The following is a 17,827-nucleotide window of genomic DNA, read 5'->3' on the forward strand; positions in this document are numbered from 1 at the left end:
CAACCCTTTGGACTCATTTCCCAAAAATGAGGCAGAACACTCCAAAAACAGTTGTTACCAGGTGAAACTACGTTATTTCTATTATTTTTAGCCAATCCTTCACCCCCACGCCCAAAAGAATTCCTGTGCATCAACATTTCTGTCATTATTCACATTGTGAATTAAGAGATTTGACAGTAGCTAGATTGTTCACAATTTTGAAGCTTTGTTTTCTGTACTTGATTTTTTTTTTTTTTTTTTAATGATTGAAATTTGTCAGGTTGTTAACAACTCGGTTTTCACCTTACAGGGACTTTACATTCTTAATCCTTGATTCAGCTACATCAGTATGTGATTGTTTAAAAAAAAAATTGTATATACACGGTTTATATTTTTTTCAATTCAATTTCACTAAAATGTCTTTGTTATTGGTCTTTTCTCTTTTACGATACACTGAACATTCGGTTGATAATTTGCGCCATTTGCATACGTTTTACACTGTTGTTCCCAGTAAAATTGATATAATGAATCAAATAACTTCTTTTTTGGTCCACTTTACAACAAAGATATGAATTACAGGCAGAATATTTGACTGTTTTACAACACTTTGTTGCCAATCAGTATTTGTACCTCTATAACAAAGAGGAAAATGTAAAAGTTGGCCAATTTTGGGGGGGTGGGCTTATAAAAGAGCTCATTTTGGCCAATTAAATTGGCTGTCCGATGAATTAATCGGTCGGGCCCAAATTGAAATATTGTTTCACAAGTTTAATTGTGTCTGGATAGGGGGGGGGGGGACTATTTATCAACAGTTTATTTTTATACAGTCCATAGCGCAGATTTTAACTATCGCAGGTGGGTCTGGAATGGATCTTCTACGATAAACTGAGGTTCACTGTATAATGCATTGATCCGAAGAGTTGTTCCTTAAAATCAACTTGCTCCAGTTGACATCAAATTTGCCTCCATTGCGCCAAGATATGATTAATCAATTCAATCAATGACTGGATCATGAAGTCCATTCCTAGTGGAAAAGTGTTTATCTTTTCTGTTTTTTTAATGATTTGTGACATTTACATTGACTCTGGTATTTTCCTCTTAGAAGGAGGCAGCAGATGGGCCGGCAGCTCGGTGGGCAGCTCGTGTCCCTCCAGCTTCACTTTAATGAGGTGGTTGGCCAGTGCGAACTCTTCGTCGTCCAGCATGCCATCCTTGTCAATGTCGGCCAGCTTCCAGATCTTCCCAAGCACCGTGTTGGGCAGCTTGGATTTAACCATCTCTCGTTTGGCGTTGGCGCCCGTCACCTTGCCGTTGACTGGCGACAACGTGTAGAAGATCTCGTCGTAGGCCGGCTTATCGCGCGCCACCACCCACTCGGCTTCGTCGATACCCTCGCCGGCACCCTCTCCGTAGCCGTGGCCGAAGGGGCCGTTGAGCGTGCCGTCAAAGGCGCCGCCCTTGACTATGGCGTTGGGTCGCTGTGTCTCCTCCTGGCGTACTAACACCATCAGGCCGGCAATGTCGTGGGCAAGCATATCATCCACAGCCTCCAGAAGCTTGGACTTCAGGGGCTGGAACTTGGTGAGGTCCTGAGCTTGGAGTTGGTCCTGGAAAGGAGGTACAGATGGCAAAAGTACTAAAACTCTGTCCTTAAAGTCCCTGTAAAGTGAAAGGTTTTCTAAATTTGACACACCGCAGAACAGACAAATTTAATTTGATTTATTAAAATCACCACGCACATAAAATTTGTCTTCAAAATATTGACAATGCCTGGGTGGCACATGCTCTCTCTCAAGTTGGACTTTCATTTTTCTGTTTCTTTCATTTTCTTCCCCTTGTTGTGCGTGCACTCATGGCCAACAACGAGGTGCTCTAAAGCAGCCACACCAGCACAGAGCCCAGATCCTCACTTCCCCTTCTCACATTCTTGGGAAAAAAAAGTGCTTAGCCTATTTTTACAAAGTAAGGAGTTGAAGGTCCTACAAATATCTGTTTTAAAAAGTTGGAAGTAAAACCCTTAGAAAAACAATACTCAGTGAAAAAGCATATACAGGACCTGAAAACTCAACTGAAGCTCAGAGTATTTCGACTTCACTACTTCCTTTCATAACTTTGCTGCTGTGAATCTGGAATTTCTCCATTGCGAGACTAATAAAGGTTTTCTTAATCTTTTCTTAATCTTACTTCCCAACACTATAGGTAGTTTAAAAAAAACAGCACATCGTTGTCAACTATTGGTGAACAGATCCTCTTCCTCATCCTTACCTGCATCCTCTTGAGATTTGGAAAATCTCCAGGTGATATCTGATGTTCCCTCTCTATGCGCTTGTAAATGTCTCCCAGGCTGGCGATAAGCTCCTTCTTCTTGTTCTCTCTGCCAAACACTGCTGGCATCTCCTTCTTCAGAGAACTGATGATGTACGCGTGGACCTGCGTGACGGGATTCAAAGAATGCATCAGGACAAGGAGGAAAGTGATAACATCAAGCACAGCTGCACACAGTAATTCAAGATCCAATCGAAAACGGAATCATAAACATAGCAAACATGTCCTTTGTTTTCATCTTTGTCAATTAATATGAACTTTGGGGTTCATTTTAAAAGTATTTCCGTATTGCTATATGTCCGTGCAAAAGGAAGGAAGGCCAAACAGCCGTTTGACAATTGTGGTTTACTCAGTGACCTTTTTATTTTTGTCAATCATCCACCTCATAAATATTCCATATCATCGCTGTCATGTGAAAAAAACATTTGTCCATTTTTGTCATTAACAAAATTAAGTTAATGGGATGTCCGAAATGCCGACATGCCATTAATGTTAAAAAAATAACAATTAAAAATGGGCATCTAATGTTCACAGGAGAGCAACGATATTTTCAAAGTAAAAATAATCATACTGAAACTAATAACTACACAAGATAACTAGCATCCTCTAAAAGCTATTTCAATCCAACTGAATGAACAAAAAATGAATGAAAAACGATATGAAAAGCCCTGTTTAGGAATTGGGCTAACCAAATTAGCCCTCAGATTAAGAAGTCAATCAAGGAAATTCGGCATCCTTAGCAACATAACCCCCCTCCGCCCCCCCAAGTCTGTCTCATGACCTCGAAGCATAACACACATCAGCTGTCAAACAAGAAAAATTGGAGTGTTTCCGACAAGTGGTTGAGTATCTGTCCTCAGACAGGAAAAGAGGAAATCATTCACATGTGATCCCAATTGTTCTAAACAGGCGGATGACGGCAGGAAACACTTTTCTCCCGAAAACACGCAAAATGTACATATGGGAGAGAGGTCCTTTCATACCATCCTGACACGAGTCTCGGAAGTGCGAACGTTACCTTTGCTAACCTCGCCCGCTTGATCAGATCGTTGAGCTTCCGCAGCGCGGCATTGCGCGGCAACGACTGGATGTCCTTGAACAAATCCTGTTCCTCGGCCTCGAACAGCTTCCTGTTGTCGGGAATCAGCAGCGGGTGCGACCAAAAGGAGCCGATGTACACGCGAATCACCTGCCGGAGACAAAAGAGGGACGCACAGATCGCTTTGCTTCTCTGGTAGAACTTAAAAAAAGTTGTTTACCTCAGGTGTGTTGACAATTTTTCCCAGCGACCACATGAGCGCACCATACACTCGCATCAACTGCTGAGTCTCGATCTGGTCGGCCTTGTTCAACACCACCCTGATGATAAAAGCAAGCAAAACAGCAATTGTGATTTCATATGATTCGCAAGAGCCAAGGTCCCCCCGTTCTCAAAGTACCTTATCTTGTCCTCGTGGTTCTTCAGCGCCTTGATCACGTCGGAAAACTCGTCGGAAATGTCCAGTTTGTGAGCGTCGAAGAGCAGGATGATCCGGTCCACGCGCTCGGCAAACCACTCCAGGACGGCTGCAAAGTCGTAGCCTGTAAAAATAATAAGAATAATTAAAAAAAAAACACGTCGGTTATGAACCATGACTGTTTTGTCACCATAGAAGCAATAAGATCATTTTGCGACATGGTGACGTGCAAAAATTGGCAAACCATGCAAAGTCAATCTCATTAAAGTGTTGACTGCAACCAAGTGTCAGCTGCGCGGTAGTCGTAGTAGCAGTAACGCTTAAAAAAAAAAAATCGTGTTAAGGTGCGGCTTCTTGCGCAGAACCAACAAGCGACGCCTTGATGGTTTACTCAAGAAGGCGAATTTGGTGGAGCAAATCTGTAAATGGTATTGCAATTGTAGTTAAAAAGAATAATAATAATTGTTCGTATATTTTTTGCAACCCATGTTACAAGATTCAGAAAAAAAGGGCAAGAAAGGAGTCCACAAATTCCTCCAAGCCTTAAAGTAGCACACTGCTAACTGCTCGTTTAGTAGCACGTCGACATCTAACAGACAATACCTCCATAAGGACATCTACGGAGGCAGCTATAGCCCGATAGCTCCTCTTCTGGACACATAAGGAGTGTACATACATACACACACACACACACACCAACAGGGGTGCGTAGAGACCAAAGAAATAGTCAGACAAGAGAGACAGGAGTGTAAAATCAAACATGGACTTAGTGCCGTTTTGGGTTATCCAGCTTCTTTTGTCCGTGTCGACCGTTGGTATGGCGACGCCAACCGTGTAGTGTTGGGAATGCAAACCGCTCTGTGACACCACAGCAGACCGAAAAGGATTCTCAGACTTGCCCTTTGCCTTTATGTCTCTGTAATGTGGTATGTGTAATATTTGCTCGTTCATTCAAACTTTTATTTTAATTTTTTTTTTTTACACCAAGGCAATTGGAACAAAAGGAGACATCCAGACACAAACATGTACAGTATATCTCATGAGTTAATCGTCTTTAGCTTCGCACTGCATGCCGGAATGCAAGCACGCGCCCGATCAAAGCTCATTTTGGACGCTATCAACTCTTCTTTGAAACCAAAGGGACATAATCTCCTCCCCCCGCTCCGAAATGCTGACATTGTAGGATTCAATGGGACTGGTCGAGTGTTGGGTAGACGAACGGGGGTCCGGTGAATGAACGCGCACGCTACACACACAGAGGCACACACACGCGGGCAGAAACAGCCTTTGTTGTCATGATAGTGTTGTTTTACCTCGACTGATTCTTTGTTTCTCTCCTGACAGGATCCCTGGGGTGTCAATCACGCTGATGCTCTCCAACACTGGGTTAGTCAGCTGGGCGCACACAAACCTACACAAACACACACGCAGATGACCAAGACTGTGTAAACGTGTCAAAACAAACTCGGCGGCCAGCTGTAGAAATGTACAGTAAATGCGTGACTTGCATGCCCAAGTAAATACAAAACATGCTTCAAAGAAAACTGACATCTCTTCTCTGCACACAAAAACGCTGAACTTTCCACCGTAACCATTTAAATCACTGCTTGCTTGTCTTTTTATTCTACTAAACTCTCACAGCCGAACCCGCTCACTCAGTCAAAATGTCATCAATGTTTAGTGTGTTTCATTAAAGGCTCAAAACGAAGCATCACGAAGCAACTTAGTGCCTGGCCAGTGCCAGGAAGGAGCGCTGCTGAATTTCTTCTGGGCGGGATCTTCATCAGCAACAAGTCATGAAGAGTTTCGTGTTTTATGGAATGACCAAAAGTCAAACATTTAATTTAATTTAGTGCCACCCAAATTGTCTCGTAAATCAACTTTGGTAGCAAGTCAACAATATCTTTAGTAATGAATGTCTTTGGGTTTTGGGGGACTTTTTGGGGGGGATTTTTTTTTCCTCCCCAAATCAAAAGTGGCAGACTTAGTTTCTTTTCTAGCATGACTGAACAAACCTTTTTGCAGGTCTAGTTATGACAGACATGCCTACCAAATTTTAGGTTGCATGATGAAACAAATGTTTCCAAAACAACCCTAAAATGGCTACAGACCAAAATGGCTGACTTTAAGCATAGGTTCCAAAATATAGTTTTCTTGGTCTACTTAGGAAAGATGCAAAAAAATGTACGGTAATTTAAAAAAAAGGGCTTGGGGGCTGTTCATCTCTACTTGCAGTTTTTATTTCATCTTAGCCTGGACGTGATGAGAATTTTGCAGTTTAGTGTCACCGTGGCATGACCTACATACATAGGCAACACACATGACCGCCGGCTGGTAGAGCAAAAGCCCGATTGGTGAGGGCAAGGAAATTCAATCACAAAGGAATGTAGCGCCCCACTGCGGATTCTCACTCTGGCTCGCTTGCTACCTCGCACTTCGCATACTCGGCGCGAGAGCGTCACAACATGGCGAAGCGCAAACCTGTTGAGGAAGGCATTCCCGAAAGCGTTCAGCTTCCTGAAGGGCTTCTTGGGGTCCACCACAAGGGCATTGCCGGGGATCACGCCCTCCGTGTCGCCGTGCATCACCGCGATGAAGGAATCCGTGGTGGGCTCGGGGCCGATGCGCATCCCGGGAAAATCCTGCTCCAACAGGTAACTGTGGGGGCAAGTGAGGCGTTCCGTGATGAGATGCTTTTGATAAGATGAGAGCCGAGTTAAAAAGCACTCTGTGGGACTCTGGTGAAAGTTCTCCTACTTTGATATCCAGGCAAAATATATGAAAACAAAAGGTTAAAAAAATATATGTGATAGTATGCAACTCGGCGAAACATTGCAAGTGTCGTACTTCTATAAGCTATACTGAAGCGAAAGGCGAGAATTTCGGCTATAATGATAGTCAAGGCAGCAGGGATGTCAAACTCATTGTAGTCGCGGGCCAATTTGGAGTTACAGTACGTCTTCCCTCAGATTGTTCAAATGAGTTTTAACTGGATAACAAAATTATCGCAAAATCTCAACGATATTTATTACACATGACAATTTGACATTTCGGTACAGATTTTAGCAAGTTGCCACACATGATTCGCTTTCACGGGCCACATAAAATGATCTGGCGGGTCGAAATTGCCCCCCTGGCCTTGAGTTTGACACCTGTGGTCAATGGTGTTGTAAGTCAAGCTTGCTGTATTTGCATCAACGGTTTTTGGGGGGAGACAGATGATGCCTGGGCTAGTTTTCCAAGTCACGTGAAAACTTTGCAACTTGTTCCCAGGCAGAATTGGTCATCTGCAATTGTTTTGGGTTTTTTTTGGTGGCCAGGAAGTTTTTGGCGCTTACAAGGGCCCAACCTAAAAGCAGTGCAATGAAAACTGACCCTACAAAAGTTATCGTATTTTCTGACAAGTAACAAGTGATAAGAATTCCCTTTTTAATTTAAAATACTGACCTAACGTTATATAGGTCAACCGACCATATTTCTCATACTTTCTTTCCCAATCAACCTGGGGCAGATGGCTCGACACGGCTTTCGTGGCTACATCGGCTTAATTCCCTGCCGATCCTCCCAACGTGAGCTAATGCTCTTTAGGGTGACAACAAGGTGATCTTTAAGGAAATCGTCTTCCTTGGTGGTTCCTGACAACTCACTTCAGTCCTTGCTTAGATTGTCCTTTGGGGGGGGGGGGGGGAATAAATTATCATCCACCGTCCTCTGTCCCAAAAATGACTGATGGATGGACTGTTCCATCCCAGGGACGGAATGCCCATCTCTGGAATTTAGCCAACTTTCTCATGTACAAAACGCCTCGAGCAGAAATCGGAATCAATTGTCAAGATTTGAAATGACTCTTGAACAATTTGTTGGCAAAACAAATAACTCTTTCAACCCCTGTATTGGTCCAACATTGCAAGACACTCATCACTAAAACAGATTGTTTTTTTCATCAGTAATGGCATTTTATATGATTTATAGTGAGTAGCGTGTTCTTTTTTTTAAAGTAACCAAAAGTGACTCCTCACCCAACGAGTGCTCCGGTTTTGAATCCCCCATCTTACATGTTAGAAGCAGTGGAAACGATCTTACAATGTCGTGTCTTGTAAACGCAGGCCGATTTACGGTGCGACTATTAATTTTCCTGTCAGTGTTTTAAGCGTTAACAGATGTAAGGATGACTCCCACCCTCACTTTTTTAAAAAACATCTTTACAATGAACATGCATAGATATTTAAACACACACACACCTTGCCTGAGGAGCAAACAGCGCCTGGTGGAGCCATCTCCGCCGACAGGTTGTGCAATACACGCGTACCAGTGTTTGATAACACGTCATGCAACATACTTATCATCCTTTTGAGGTTTGCCTTATATTTATACGTTTAAAATAAACATTTTAATCTGTAACAAACACATTTGGGTAGGGTAATAAAAAAAATGGAAGTTATTCTGGTTTAAATATTGAAATGAATCATTCATGAAGTGTGACTGCAGGCGGGCGTGACCAAAGGTTATCAAGCGTTTTGGACATTCCTCGTTGTCGTGTTAAAATGTAGGTGGAGGGTGAGGGGGGGTGGGTGCTGCAAAGTTGTCATCAGTAAACGAATGATGAAGAGACAAAAGAGAGGAAGGAGGAGATGCAGGAAGTTGCTAAAGACCATCCTCACTGGCTTGAAAGGACTAATGAAATGACATTTAAAAATGGCCGACGGTTCAAACAACCGAAAGCCTTGGCTAATCTAAACATGACGCCACACCGATATGTTTCCCGAGGCTTCCTATAGCTTCGGGGACCGTCAACTCTGCATGAGCTCAGATATCCGGCTCCCTTCGCATCCATGGAGCAGTCGTCTTCCCACTTTGCCAGTTGGGCTTTGCACTCCGTGAAATAAACAACACATTCCAAGATAGTAATTCTTAAAAGAGAAAGCCACCAAAAGTGGAGTCGTAATTTTGGGCTCAAACAAAGTTTTGGCATGTATTTTTAACTTGATGGAAAATTCAGGCCACACTGAAAACAAATGTCACAAAAAGGATATAAAGTAAAATAGGACGGGGGTGGGGGGAATCAAATGTGGCTCTTGTTAGTTAATATTTGTTTTTATTAGGCATTGGTTAACTTGTCGTCAAACAACAGAACGTTGCTCAAACACTCTTTGAACAATTTAATCTTCAATGAAACTAACATGCATGTTTTGGCAATGTAGCAGGAAGTTGGAGTACCCAGAGGGAATCTCTGCAGAAACACAGAGAACTTAACTCCACAAAGGAAGGCCTGCGCTGAAATTCAAACCACTAACCAGGTCCTAGTTTACATTAATATAATCAAAAACATGCAACTTCATGAGACAACCAAAATGTTATCCCTGCTCTATTTACTATTTTCTATTTATGCGGCATGTTCGATGGCTGCAGCAGAGGGAAAACAGTAAGTTGGGCGTGTCTTCATTGAATGAACTTTTAATATCTCCATTCATTCATCTTCCTAACCGCTTGGTCCTCACTCGGGTCGCGGGGGGTGCTGGAGCCTATCCCAGCTGTCTACGGGCAGTAGGCGGGGGACGCCCTGAATTGGTTGCCAGCCAATAATATCTCCATTTGATCCAAATTGTGTCCGTTTTGTGTTCTCACCGTATGAAGCTGGTCTTGCCTGTGGAGTACTGGCCCACCAGAAGGACCATGGGCTTGTTGTCAAAGTCGGCATCCTCCAGCGCCGGTGAGTGGAACTCGTGGAACTTGTAGCTCTCTTCCAGCGGCAACAGCTTGGTCTTGTAAAGCTTCTTCAGACCATCACTGACCGTCTGGAAGACCTCGGGCTCCTTCTTCCTGCGGTCATCGACTCCCAGCCAGCTGAACATGACGGCTGTGCTTGTTTTTGATGCTGCCGCTTCTTCAGCTGATTGGTTCTTGTGGTCTGCTGGTTGGTGAGTCCTAGATCTTTAAGGGCGCACAGAGCGTGGATGGCCTCTTCAAATATGAGCCATTCATGAAAATGTCAAAAATAAATTAAGCACAAGGGTGTCCAACTGGGGCTACTAAGCACAATATACCAACAAATGTCTTGTTTTACTTTGCAAAAAAAAAATCACATTTAAATAATACGTGGTATAGAATTAAAAGTAAGGGAATATATAACCTAAATAAATGTTGGGTGTGGTTCTAAGCAGATAATACGATGCTATTAGAAGAGAGAAAAAAGTCAATACCCAAGCTGTCAAGATGGTTTTGTGTTGTGCCAATTACAGACAACACTCTAATTGCATTCTCTTCATCCGGGTTCTTCCAGCTTCCTCCAAGCCCGTGATATTCCGAATGGGACAAAAACACACCGTTGTATATTCGATGTGATACAATATATTGTAATGTTGTCCAAAAAAATATTATTAGCGTCCCAATGCCGCTACGGGGCCGTGGGCGAGCACAGGAATCCCATCAATGATGCACTGAGCTGCCGCGACGCTGTCAACCGCCGTTGTCCTTCCTTCCACCACCAACCGTTTGCAGTCAAAACACGCTCATAAAAGTGGATTTGTGTCGTTTGGAATTAAAAATGAAAGTCAACGAGCGACAAAGTGTTGAGCTTTAGTGTTTCGGAGCGTTATAGGGCGGCAGCCGGTCAACTCTCTCTCCCCTCCTACGGAGCTCGTATTTAAATACCGACTCGCTGGGAAACCCGAGCCTACCGGAAGTTACACGACAACGGCCTTTTGGCCCCGCCCAGTGATGCGGCAAGCCAAACCGGACCCGTGCGAAGCCGAGAAATGGTGCGCCACCTACAGGCGAAGGGCAGGATGCAAGGAGAGAATGCTGTTGGAGTCGTGAGGCGATAAAGGCATGAATCAGTGTGGCGGTCATAATGCAGGAGAGTAATTTAACGAGTTCAGAGAGGGTGATCAAAGGAGAGCTGGGTAAATGACTGATCGGTTAGTGGAGGAGTGACAGGTTGAGGGTGTAGGACTAGGGAGTAGCCAGCTGGTTGTAGATGGTGTCAGAGACACTTGATGTTGTGGAAAGTGGTGGTGCGCTTGAGTTTGGGTTTAGTGGTGGGAATGTTGATATGCAAGATGATGGCTAGGTGGTTGGAGCTGGAGAGGTTGTTGATGGTGATTCCAGTAGAGCAGACCAGGTCCTGGATGCGTCCATGATTATTGTGGGTAGGGAAGTTGATGTGTTTTGAGACAACCTTACATAAATGCTACGTGGTTTCGACACTTTGAATCTTCTGGTTGGAGTGAGGTTACTGCCAAAATACCTTAGTGACTTCCTTCTCACGATGTTCTTAACGGGTTTGGATTGAAAAAAAAAAAGAAAGAAAAAGGAAATCATCATTCATGACAGCAGATATGAGTTTTTCCTGTCCTCCATGCAATCACATATTGTCAGGTCCCGGGGTTGCCAGCAGGGGGCGGGATTTCTGCCCGCCGTTTACAAACCTGTCACCCATTAGGGAGTAATTGCTCAGTCTTTATTTGGACGCTCTGGCAGTCTACTCACTGCCGGAGAATTCCACGCCGTGCCAAAATTTCTCTTGCCCAATTCCTACTTGCATTTATTCATTGCCTCTTAGCCTTGTGGCTGTTATTACGCGTCGTTGTTCCTCTTGCGAGTAAAACTTATATTCATTGTTCTAATCTGACCCTCCTTGCCATCTTTTTCCGCAAGCGTTTTCAGTTGTCCTTTTATTTTATCCCTGGTCCCTATTTTGACCAGCGCTTTTTGTTATTCTCCCTGTCGGGTTATTTTGTGTTCGTTATTAAAGACTCCTTTTGTTATCTGACAAAATCTCTTTTTGTGTCTGCTATTTCGGGGATCCACTTCCTTATTTTGTTGTGCACGGAGCGATCATTCTATCGCTTCGGGCACAACGTGACACATATTGAATTTGATGCAGCGGAAAAGAAAAAAAAGTCATCTGGGGACTGTAAAAAGAATAAGTATAAGAAAACCTTTATTCGTCTCACAATGGAGTAATTCCCAATTTACAACAGCAAAGTTATGCAAGTTATAATTCGTGCTGTGGTGGCACGCCGCACGCTCTGTTAGGAAACCTTTAGACCAAATTGACCGCATAGTATAAAGTGCTCCTTTATCTGTACGTTATCTGAGTGAGAATGAGCAGGCTGATGCAACAAAAACAAGCAAGGTTTGATTAAACTGGGTGCAGCTCTTGATAAAGAGGGAATGTCATAAAACCACAAGAGGTGTCAAATATAACTTCTGAGACTCAATTATGCCACCATCGTGTGTCCACAACTACTTCATACACCACGTAGAGCTGCAGCAATTATTCAAATTAGGTAACATGCCTTAAATTAGAAGGGGGGGAAAAAGCTTCACAGGAATAATTTTTGCGAGCGAATTTAATATTCGCTGCCATAACGAGTGGTCAAACACAGACACAGCCAACCATCCACTTCCAATCGCTTTATTGAACAAACATTCATTCACCACCACGTAGTTTTTTTAACACACAGACTGGCTAATTGATGAGGCAGATCTCAAGCAGCCTACTCTACAAGCTCATTCGCTAACGCCCGTGTCACGCACCAGGCCAGGCCCCGCCTTATCCAGCCATACAATTCCAGCTAATACCGTAGAATGTGAAGATGACGACAAAAATAAGAAGTGACTTGCGGCTTCATCGATCGAAAACATTGTGATCCACATGATGAAATAATCGGTAGAAAACTCTTATAAAAATATTCAGTGGGTGCAACCCTATCGCCACTCATCTAATTATCTGCTTACCGGAAGCCAATGTGGTGACTTCTTCATTCCTAACTAAAAGGCTTCTGTTACAGCTGTAATGCTCCAGTAATGAAAAAAAAAATTAAAAATCCATCTGCAACAAGCACTTCAAAGAGGAACATGCAATACGTCCTTGTGTGAGGGCAGTCCTACTCATTCATAGAGATGACCAAATCCCATTTTCTGACAATGTCATCCACTTCCCAGCCTGTAGTGGCCCCTTGCGACGGTGCCGCCTCTTCCCGTGACGCTTGCCTGACAAACACCTTTTCCAACCCCAGATCGCCCATTGCTACCTTCTTGCCGCCTCCTTCCCCTTCCCCCCGGCTCATTGTCATCTCCAGCCCTGGCAGCACCAGCTTCCTCTTTTCACGGTCCCATTCAACGCAGAGCGGTCCTCCCTCCTCGTCTCGCAGCGCTCCTGTCGGCGTGAGGACACTGTAGTTTTCAGCGTCTTCTCCACGCCTCCGATATGGGCTCCCATTCAGTTCCTTCCCCTCCGTCATGGGCATTCTTAGGCCATGTGGAGCTGTATTTGCCAAATACATTGTTGGAAAGTCCGACTGACTTTGGGTCGCATTTTCCAGGGGACGTCTGCTTCCTGCTTGCGGTAAGGAGCACTGAGAGGCGGGATAGGTGGCGTCCTTAACGGGCAACTCGTTAGGGTGGGCGTCGCACTGTCCACCGGCATCCGTCGTGGCCACCCCAACCACGCCGTAGCTCAAAGAGTCGGCGCAGGGTTCTTCGGGCTCTGGTGGCGGCTGTGGATGCTGGGCAGCACTGTAAATTACGCAGTCTGATGCGTTGTTGTCCTTGTCGTCATCGTCCAAAGGACACTGGCTCTTCAACGGGGTGATGGCATCGGGGAGTAAGCTTGCGTTGGGTTGAAGGTGTAAAGAAGCCACGTCCTTCAAGGCAAAAAGACGGAAGGGTGAGAATATAGCACCGCGGCTTTTTAAAAGTGTTTTATAGTGGTCAGTGGCAAGGCTTGTATAACTTTGAGACAGTGTCGCGGATAAACAAATGTCCACGGCTGAAGAATTTACACAAGTTGTCGGTAGCCATGTTTCTTTTATACAAGTACAAAACAATTCCAGGAGGCCCACTCTAATTCTTGGAACCATGAGAATATTGAGAGGAGATTCCTTTAACTCATTCAGTACCAGCCAATTCTGGACCAAGTCTGAAAAGACGTTTAAAAACGTCTTTGGGAGTGAATGAGTTAAGTAGTGTCACCATTGACGGAACACAGTTCAAAACGACCGCTTTTGATACTGTGTCTCCCGTCTAAAATAGTATACGTTATTCCTCGCTTTTGCGGTCACTGACCCCAAACCAAACTAAGAGAATGAATTTCATTTACAGCAATAAAAATTTTGAGGGTGTTACTATCACGTTCAAAGATACTGTGGTGGTCATAAGAAAAGTACCAAAAATACAGTGCGTAGCTGAGTTATGATACCAAAAGATGCCTTTGAGAGCAACTACAGGTAGCCTTGTTATTCGCATTACCAGGGTATGAGGCCTTTTCTGTCCATTCCCCATCAGGTAGTGATAGAGAATGTAGCCGACCACCAGAACAATGCAGATGCACAGCGACGGACACACAATGCCAACAACCGCCATCTGCACTTGGCCGATGACAGGATCTATGGAAATAATGTGCAAGATCACGTCGTTAAAAGTATTCGAGACATGGTTTTCAAATTTAGCATTGGGGCGACGCAAGAAACAAACACAGTGAGGTTGTACCTTTTCCCGTGGTGATGCAGAGCCTCTCGGACCGGTGGCAGTTGAAGCGCAAGGAGAGGAATCTGGCCTGGGCCGAGAAGCAGTATTCCGTCTCAAAATCCATCGGTCCGTATTTGTACGGGCTGGAGGTGACTGGAAGATGGTGCTGTCAAGTTGCAATGTGAGTTCTTGTTGTTGATAAAAGAGGCTTTTCAAAGCAGTGTAAGGTGCGTCGGAAAAATAAAAATCCCAAGACTTGTGTCATAAAAGATATTTCCAATCCAAACGAGTAGTCGTCCCGATCAATGTTTTCACCATGAAGTATGAACTGTAATTGCGATCGCAGTTCTCTGCAGCGATCAACCCCCCCCCCCTCAACATGCTTTTATATACAGTATTTATATCCTCCGTGTCTTGTCGTCAAGCAACGAACAGAAATGATGGAAGCAATCGATGCTAAGTCTTGAGTCTTCAAGGATTCCGCGGAGACCACCGAAATTGAAAGAAATCTTTTTGTGACACCGGCCCTTGAACTTTTTTTGACGCACTCGTAATCATTTCAACTGTAGCTTACCACTCTCCCTTGGCGGCTGTTGTAAACCGACAGGTTGTAGGTCATCTGCGGATAGAGCCATGCCATGGAAATGGGCGGGGCGTGATCATCTGGCTGATATCTGATTGGACCCGACAGGTAGATGATGGCGTTGTTGTCCTTCACTTCCACCGAGATCTGAGGTTGCCCAAACGTTGCTGTAGGAGGTTAAGACACACGCGACTCAACATGTTAATTAGTTATGACACGCCCGCTTGGCCTTCACTGGCTGCAGATGATCACATGACGTTGCTTGTCCAATCAGTGCTGCGGGAAATTTAATTTGCTTAGTAGTCAACGTGTGACTGTCGTGATAGTACGTCGTAAATAAAAAAAGTATACATATCTCTTGAAATTTTACTTACTTTTTTCTGTTTTTAATAAATGCATTTTTTTTAAATATCTTGAATTTATATTAACAAAAATATATATATATTTGTCACTCATGAAGGGTTCGGTGAATGTGCATATTAACTGGTTGGGTTCGGTACCTCTAAAAAGATTAAGAACCACTTTATTAGATTTGCTGTATTTGTTTAATCAAATTTTTAGGACCAAAACTTATTTTGATTAATTAATTAATTAATTTGTAATTTTAAAACTGTTTTATTTCGGCGCTCAAAGCGTGCACTGCTTACACTCACGACTTGGCGGCGAAGACACGGGCTAAATATAAAATCATGCATGGTCCCAAAGTTTGCAATTTAGTAACAGTGGTACTGCCAGCTATTTATAATACCTGGCACACTGGCTAAGCAAAAAAGTTATTTGTGATACCCAGCATGTTGCACAATAGAAATGAATAAAATGACCAAATACTGTAATAACAACAACAACAGAAACCTTTGTTTGTTTACATCTCTATTGATGTCGCTCAACTTACTGTCAGCCTTTGGAATGAAGCGCATCTGCGTCACGACCCACTTTGAAAGGCCGGCGCCCACGGCGCGCACCCGCCCGTAGTAGCCCTGCTCCGCATCCCACGTCTCGCGGCTCAGATCGCACCACGTCCTCTCCGTTTCCTTGCACCTCGGCACCGGCCTCCAGTTCACCCGCTTGCTTCCTGCCACGCTGTCGCCGTAGCTGCAGAGGAGAGGCCAACTCTGAAGGCAAACTGGTCGGTATAACTATAGAGTAGGGAAAGGCTTAACGCTGCTCACAGGGCGAACTGCACGGTGTAGCGGGTGCCATCCGGAGTTTCATTTCCTGGGAGCCATTCAAGTACGTTCTTCAGATTCAGCGAGGTGAACGTGACATTAACTGGGCTCGGAGGAACGGATGAGCCTGCGGTGGTGGAAACAATGTTTAAATAGGCATTGGATTAAACTAAGAGCTCATAATCATATTTTTTTTCAGTATTTCCCTTACTATTTTGGGGTTTAAAAAACAATTGAGGTAGGGCTGGCCGATATGCCCTCCAAATAAATTGCACTGTTTGTAAAAATCTGATTTGAATCAATTTTACCCGCCTGTCCCCCACCCCCCCTTTTTTTATGTCCGCCACATTGGTCCCACACTCTCTACGCCCCTGCTTCGCTGCCATGCCATCATTGTAACCAGTGCAAAAGCCTGGATGTGTTTTAAACTAGATTTTTTTCCCTCCAATCATCAGAATGAAAAAAGGCCTTACCTGAAAATTCGGATTAATCGATTATGTTATTAATCCATGTTACTAATTACTTCCGATTGCCCTCAGAAAAAAAACAAGTACCGGTAATACAAAATGTATTTGGGAAGTCCAGATCAATTTACAGTCAACCGGAAAAATAAACCACCATCACACACCCTGATTTACATTCCAAACCTCAATTTGCATAATAACAATACATTGTAACCATGACACGCAAGTCGCTATATAAATCAGCATGTATTGTATTGTCTAAACCAGTGGTCACCAACATGGTGCCCGCGGGCACCAGGTAGCCCGTGAAGACCACTTGAGTAGCCCGCCAGTGCCTGGACATTGTGATTTGCTAGTAGAAATTATGATTTAAAAATGCAAACATTGGCAGTACTGTGAGACATTTCGAAACACGATCAAAGTCTGACAATTTAAATCATCAAGTATTAAAAATAACACATCCTCATATTATTGAAGGTATTTTGGACAAATATGTTATTTCAGACGTGTATCAATTTGGTAGCCCTTCACACAATCGGTACACATGAAGTTGCTCTCACCCTCAAAAATGTTGGTGACACCTGGTCTAAACCTTAAAAGTTGTCCTCTGAAATCGAATTCAATTCAATTCAATACAGCAGCGTGTTGAGTTGAATAACTTTTTGCTGCATTTATTGTAAATCAGCGTGTTACTGACCGCATTTAAGGTTACATTAAAGTTATCATGGCGAGACACACCTAGCCACACAGATACCTGAAGAGAAGTCCACACCTCCGAGGATGAAAAGAAATAAAACAGCCCTCATGACTTTCAGAAAAAAAACAAGTACCGGTAATACAAAATGTATTTGGGAAGTCCAGATCAATTTACAGTCAACCGGAAAAATAAACCACCATCACACACCCTGATTTACATTCCAAACCTCAATTTGCATAATAACAATACATTGTAACCATGACACGCAAGTCGCTATATTAATCAGCATGTATTGTATTGTCTAAACCTTAAAAGTTGTCCTCTGAAATCGAATTCAATTCAATTCAATACAGCAGCGTGTTGAGTTGAATAACTGTTTGCTGCATTTATTGTAAATCAGCGTGTTACTAAGCGCATTTAAGGTTACATTAAAGTTATCATGGCGAGACACACCTAGCCGCACAGATACCTGAAGAGAAGTCCACACCCCCGAGGATGAAAAGAAATAAAACAGCCCTCATGACTTTCATGTGGGAAAAAAAAGAGCGCTCGTTTCCATCAAGGGACCTGTCGATGCTTCACCTGCAGCCGAATTCGGCCACATTGGAGAACTGCAGTGAAGTCCCAACAAAAGCGAATGATGACAAGTACAGATTATGACGTTTACAAAAAAAAAAAAACGT

The 17,827-nt window shown here is 43.6% G+C and overlaps 3 protein-coding genes across 5 annotated transcripts in view; 1 reads left to right on the forward strand and 2 right to left on the reverse strand.

Moving 5' to 3' along the window:
- tmem200a (transmembrane protein 200A) overlaps positions 1 to 13,813 on the forward strand; it is a 127,526-nt gene extending 113,713 nt beyond the window's left edge. The window contains exon 6 of the transcript XR_007960076.1: positions 13,642 to 13,813. The gene's annotated coding sequence lies outside the window, so the exon portion shown is untranslated. The remainder of the gene's footprint in view (positions 1 to 13,641) is intronic.
- On the reverse strand, positions 345 to 10,459 carry ehd3 (EH-domain containing 3). 2 transcript variants are annotated; one of them, XM_052052755.1, is made up of 9 exons: positions 9,962 to 10,459; positions 9,387 to 9,692; positions 6,243 to 6,419; positions 5,075 to 5,172; positions 3,744 to 3,885; positions 3,564 to 3,663; positions 3,323 to 3,493; positions 2,245 to 2,409; positions 345 to 1,586 (listed from the first exon to the last, which is right to left on the reverse strand). In XM_052052755.1, exons 2-9 carry the CDS (start codon positions 9,611 to 9,613, stop codon positions 1,053 to 1,055), a joined length of 1,614 nt encoding a protein of 537 aa, XP_051908715.1. In that variant the 5' UTR covers positions 9,614 to 9,692; positions 9,962 to 10,459; the 3' UTR covers positions 345 to 1,052. The 2 variants fall into 2 exon arrangements, with proteins under 2 accessions (XP_051908715.1, XP_051908716.1); XM_052052756.1 differs by having other exon boundaries at positions 9,387 to 9,722.
- On the reverse strand, positions 11,687 to 17,821 carry il20ra (interleukin 20 receptor, alpha). 2 transcript variants are annotated; one of them, XM_052052757.1, is made up of 7 exons: positions 17,614 to 17,821; positions 15,987 to 16,110; positions 15,710 to 15,909; positions 14,809 to 14,984; positions 14,256 to 14,400; positions 14,016 to 14,152; positions 11,687 to 13,411 (listed from the first exon to the last, which is right to left on the reverse strand). In XM_052052757.1, the coding sequence occupies exons 1-7, from the start codon at positions 17,672 to 17,674 to the stop codon at positions 12,653 to 12,655; spliced, it is 1,602 nt and encodes a 533-aa protein (XP_051908717.1). In that variant the 5' UTR covers positions 17,675 to 17,821; the 3' UTR covers positions 11,687 to 12,652. The 2 variants fall into 2 exon arrangements, with proteins under 2 accessions (XP_051908717.1, XP_051908718.1); XM_052052758.1 differs by lacking the exon at positions 17,614 to 17,821 and adding an exon at positions 17,202 to 17,255.
- Between the last annotated feature and the right edge of the window lie 6 nt (positions 17,822 to 17,827).

Source organism: Hippocampus zosterae, chromosome 19 (assembly GCF_025434085.1).
Source record: "Hippocampus zosterae strain Florida chromosome 19, ASM2543408v3, whole genome shotgun sequence".
NCBI lineage: Eukaryota > Metazoa > Chordata > Actinopteri > Syngnathiformes > Syngnathidae > Hippocampus > Hippocampus zosterae.

Coding starts and splice junctions, on each gene's coding strand:
- ehd3 (XM_052052755.1), bottom strand. CDS start 9,613: ATGTTCAGCTGGCTGGGAGTCGATGACCGCAGGAAGAAGGAGCCCGAG. Junction 5,173..6,242: donor GGGAATGCCTTCCTCAACAG/GTTTGCGCTTCG, acceptor GTGTTTGTGTAG/GTTTGTGTGCGCCCAGCTGA. Junction 3,886..5,074: donor GAAACAAAGAATCAGTCGAG/GTAAAACAACAC, acceptor TTATTTTTACAG/GCTACGACTTTGCAGCCGTC.
- il20ra (XM_052052757.1), bottom strand. CDS start 17,674: ATGAAAGTCATGAGGGCTGTTTTATTTCTTTTCATCCTCGGGGGTGTG. Junction 15,910..15,986: donor TACACCGTGCAGTTCGCCCT/GTGAGCAGCGTT, acceptor TCTCCTCTGCAG/CTACGGCGACAGCGTGGCAG. Junction 14,401..14,808: donor ACAGCCGCCAAGGGAGAGTG/GTAAGCTACAGT, acceptor GCAACTTGACAG/CACCATCTTCCAGTCACCTC.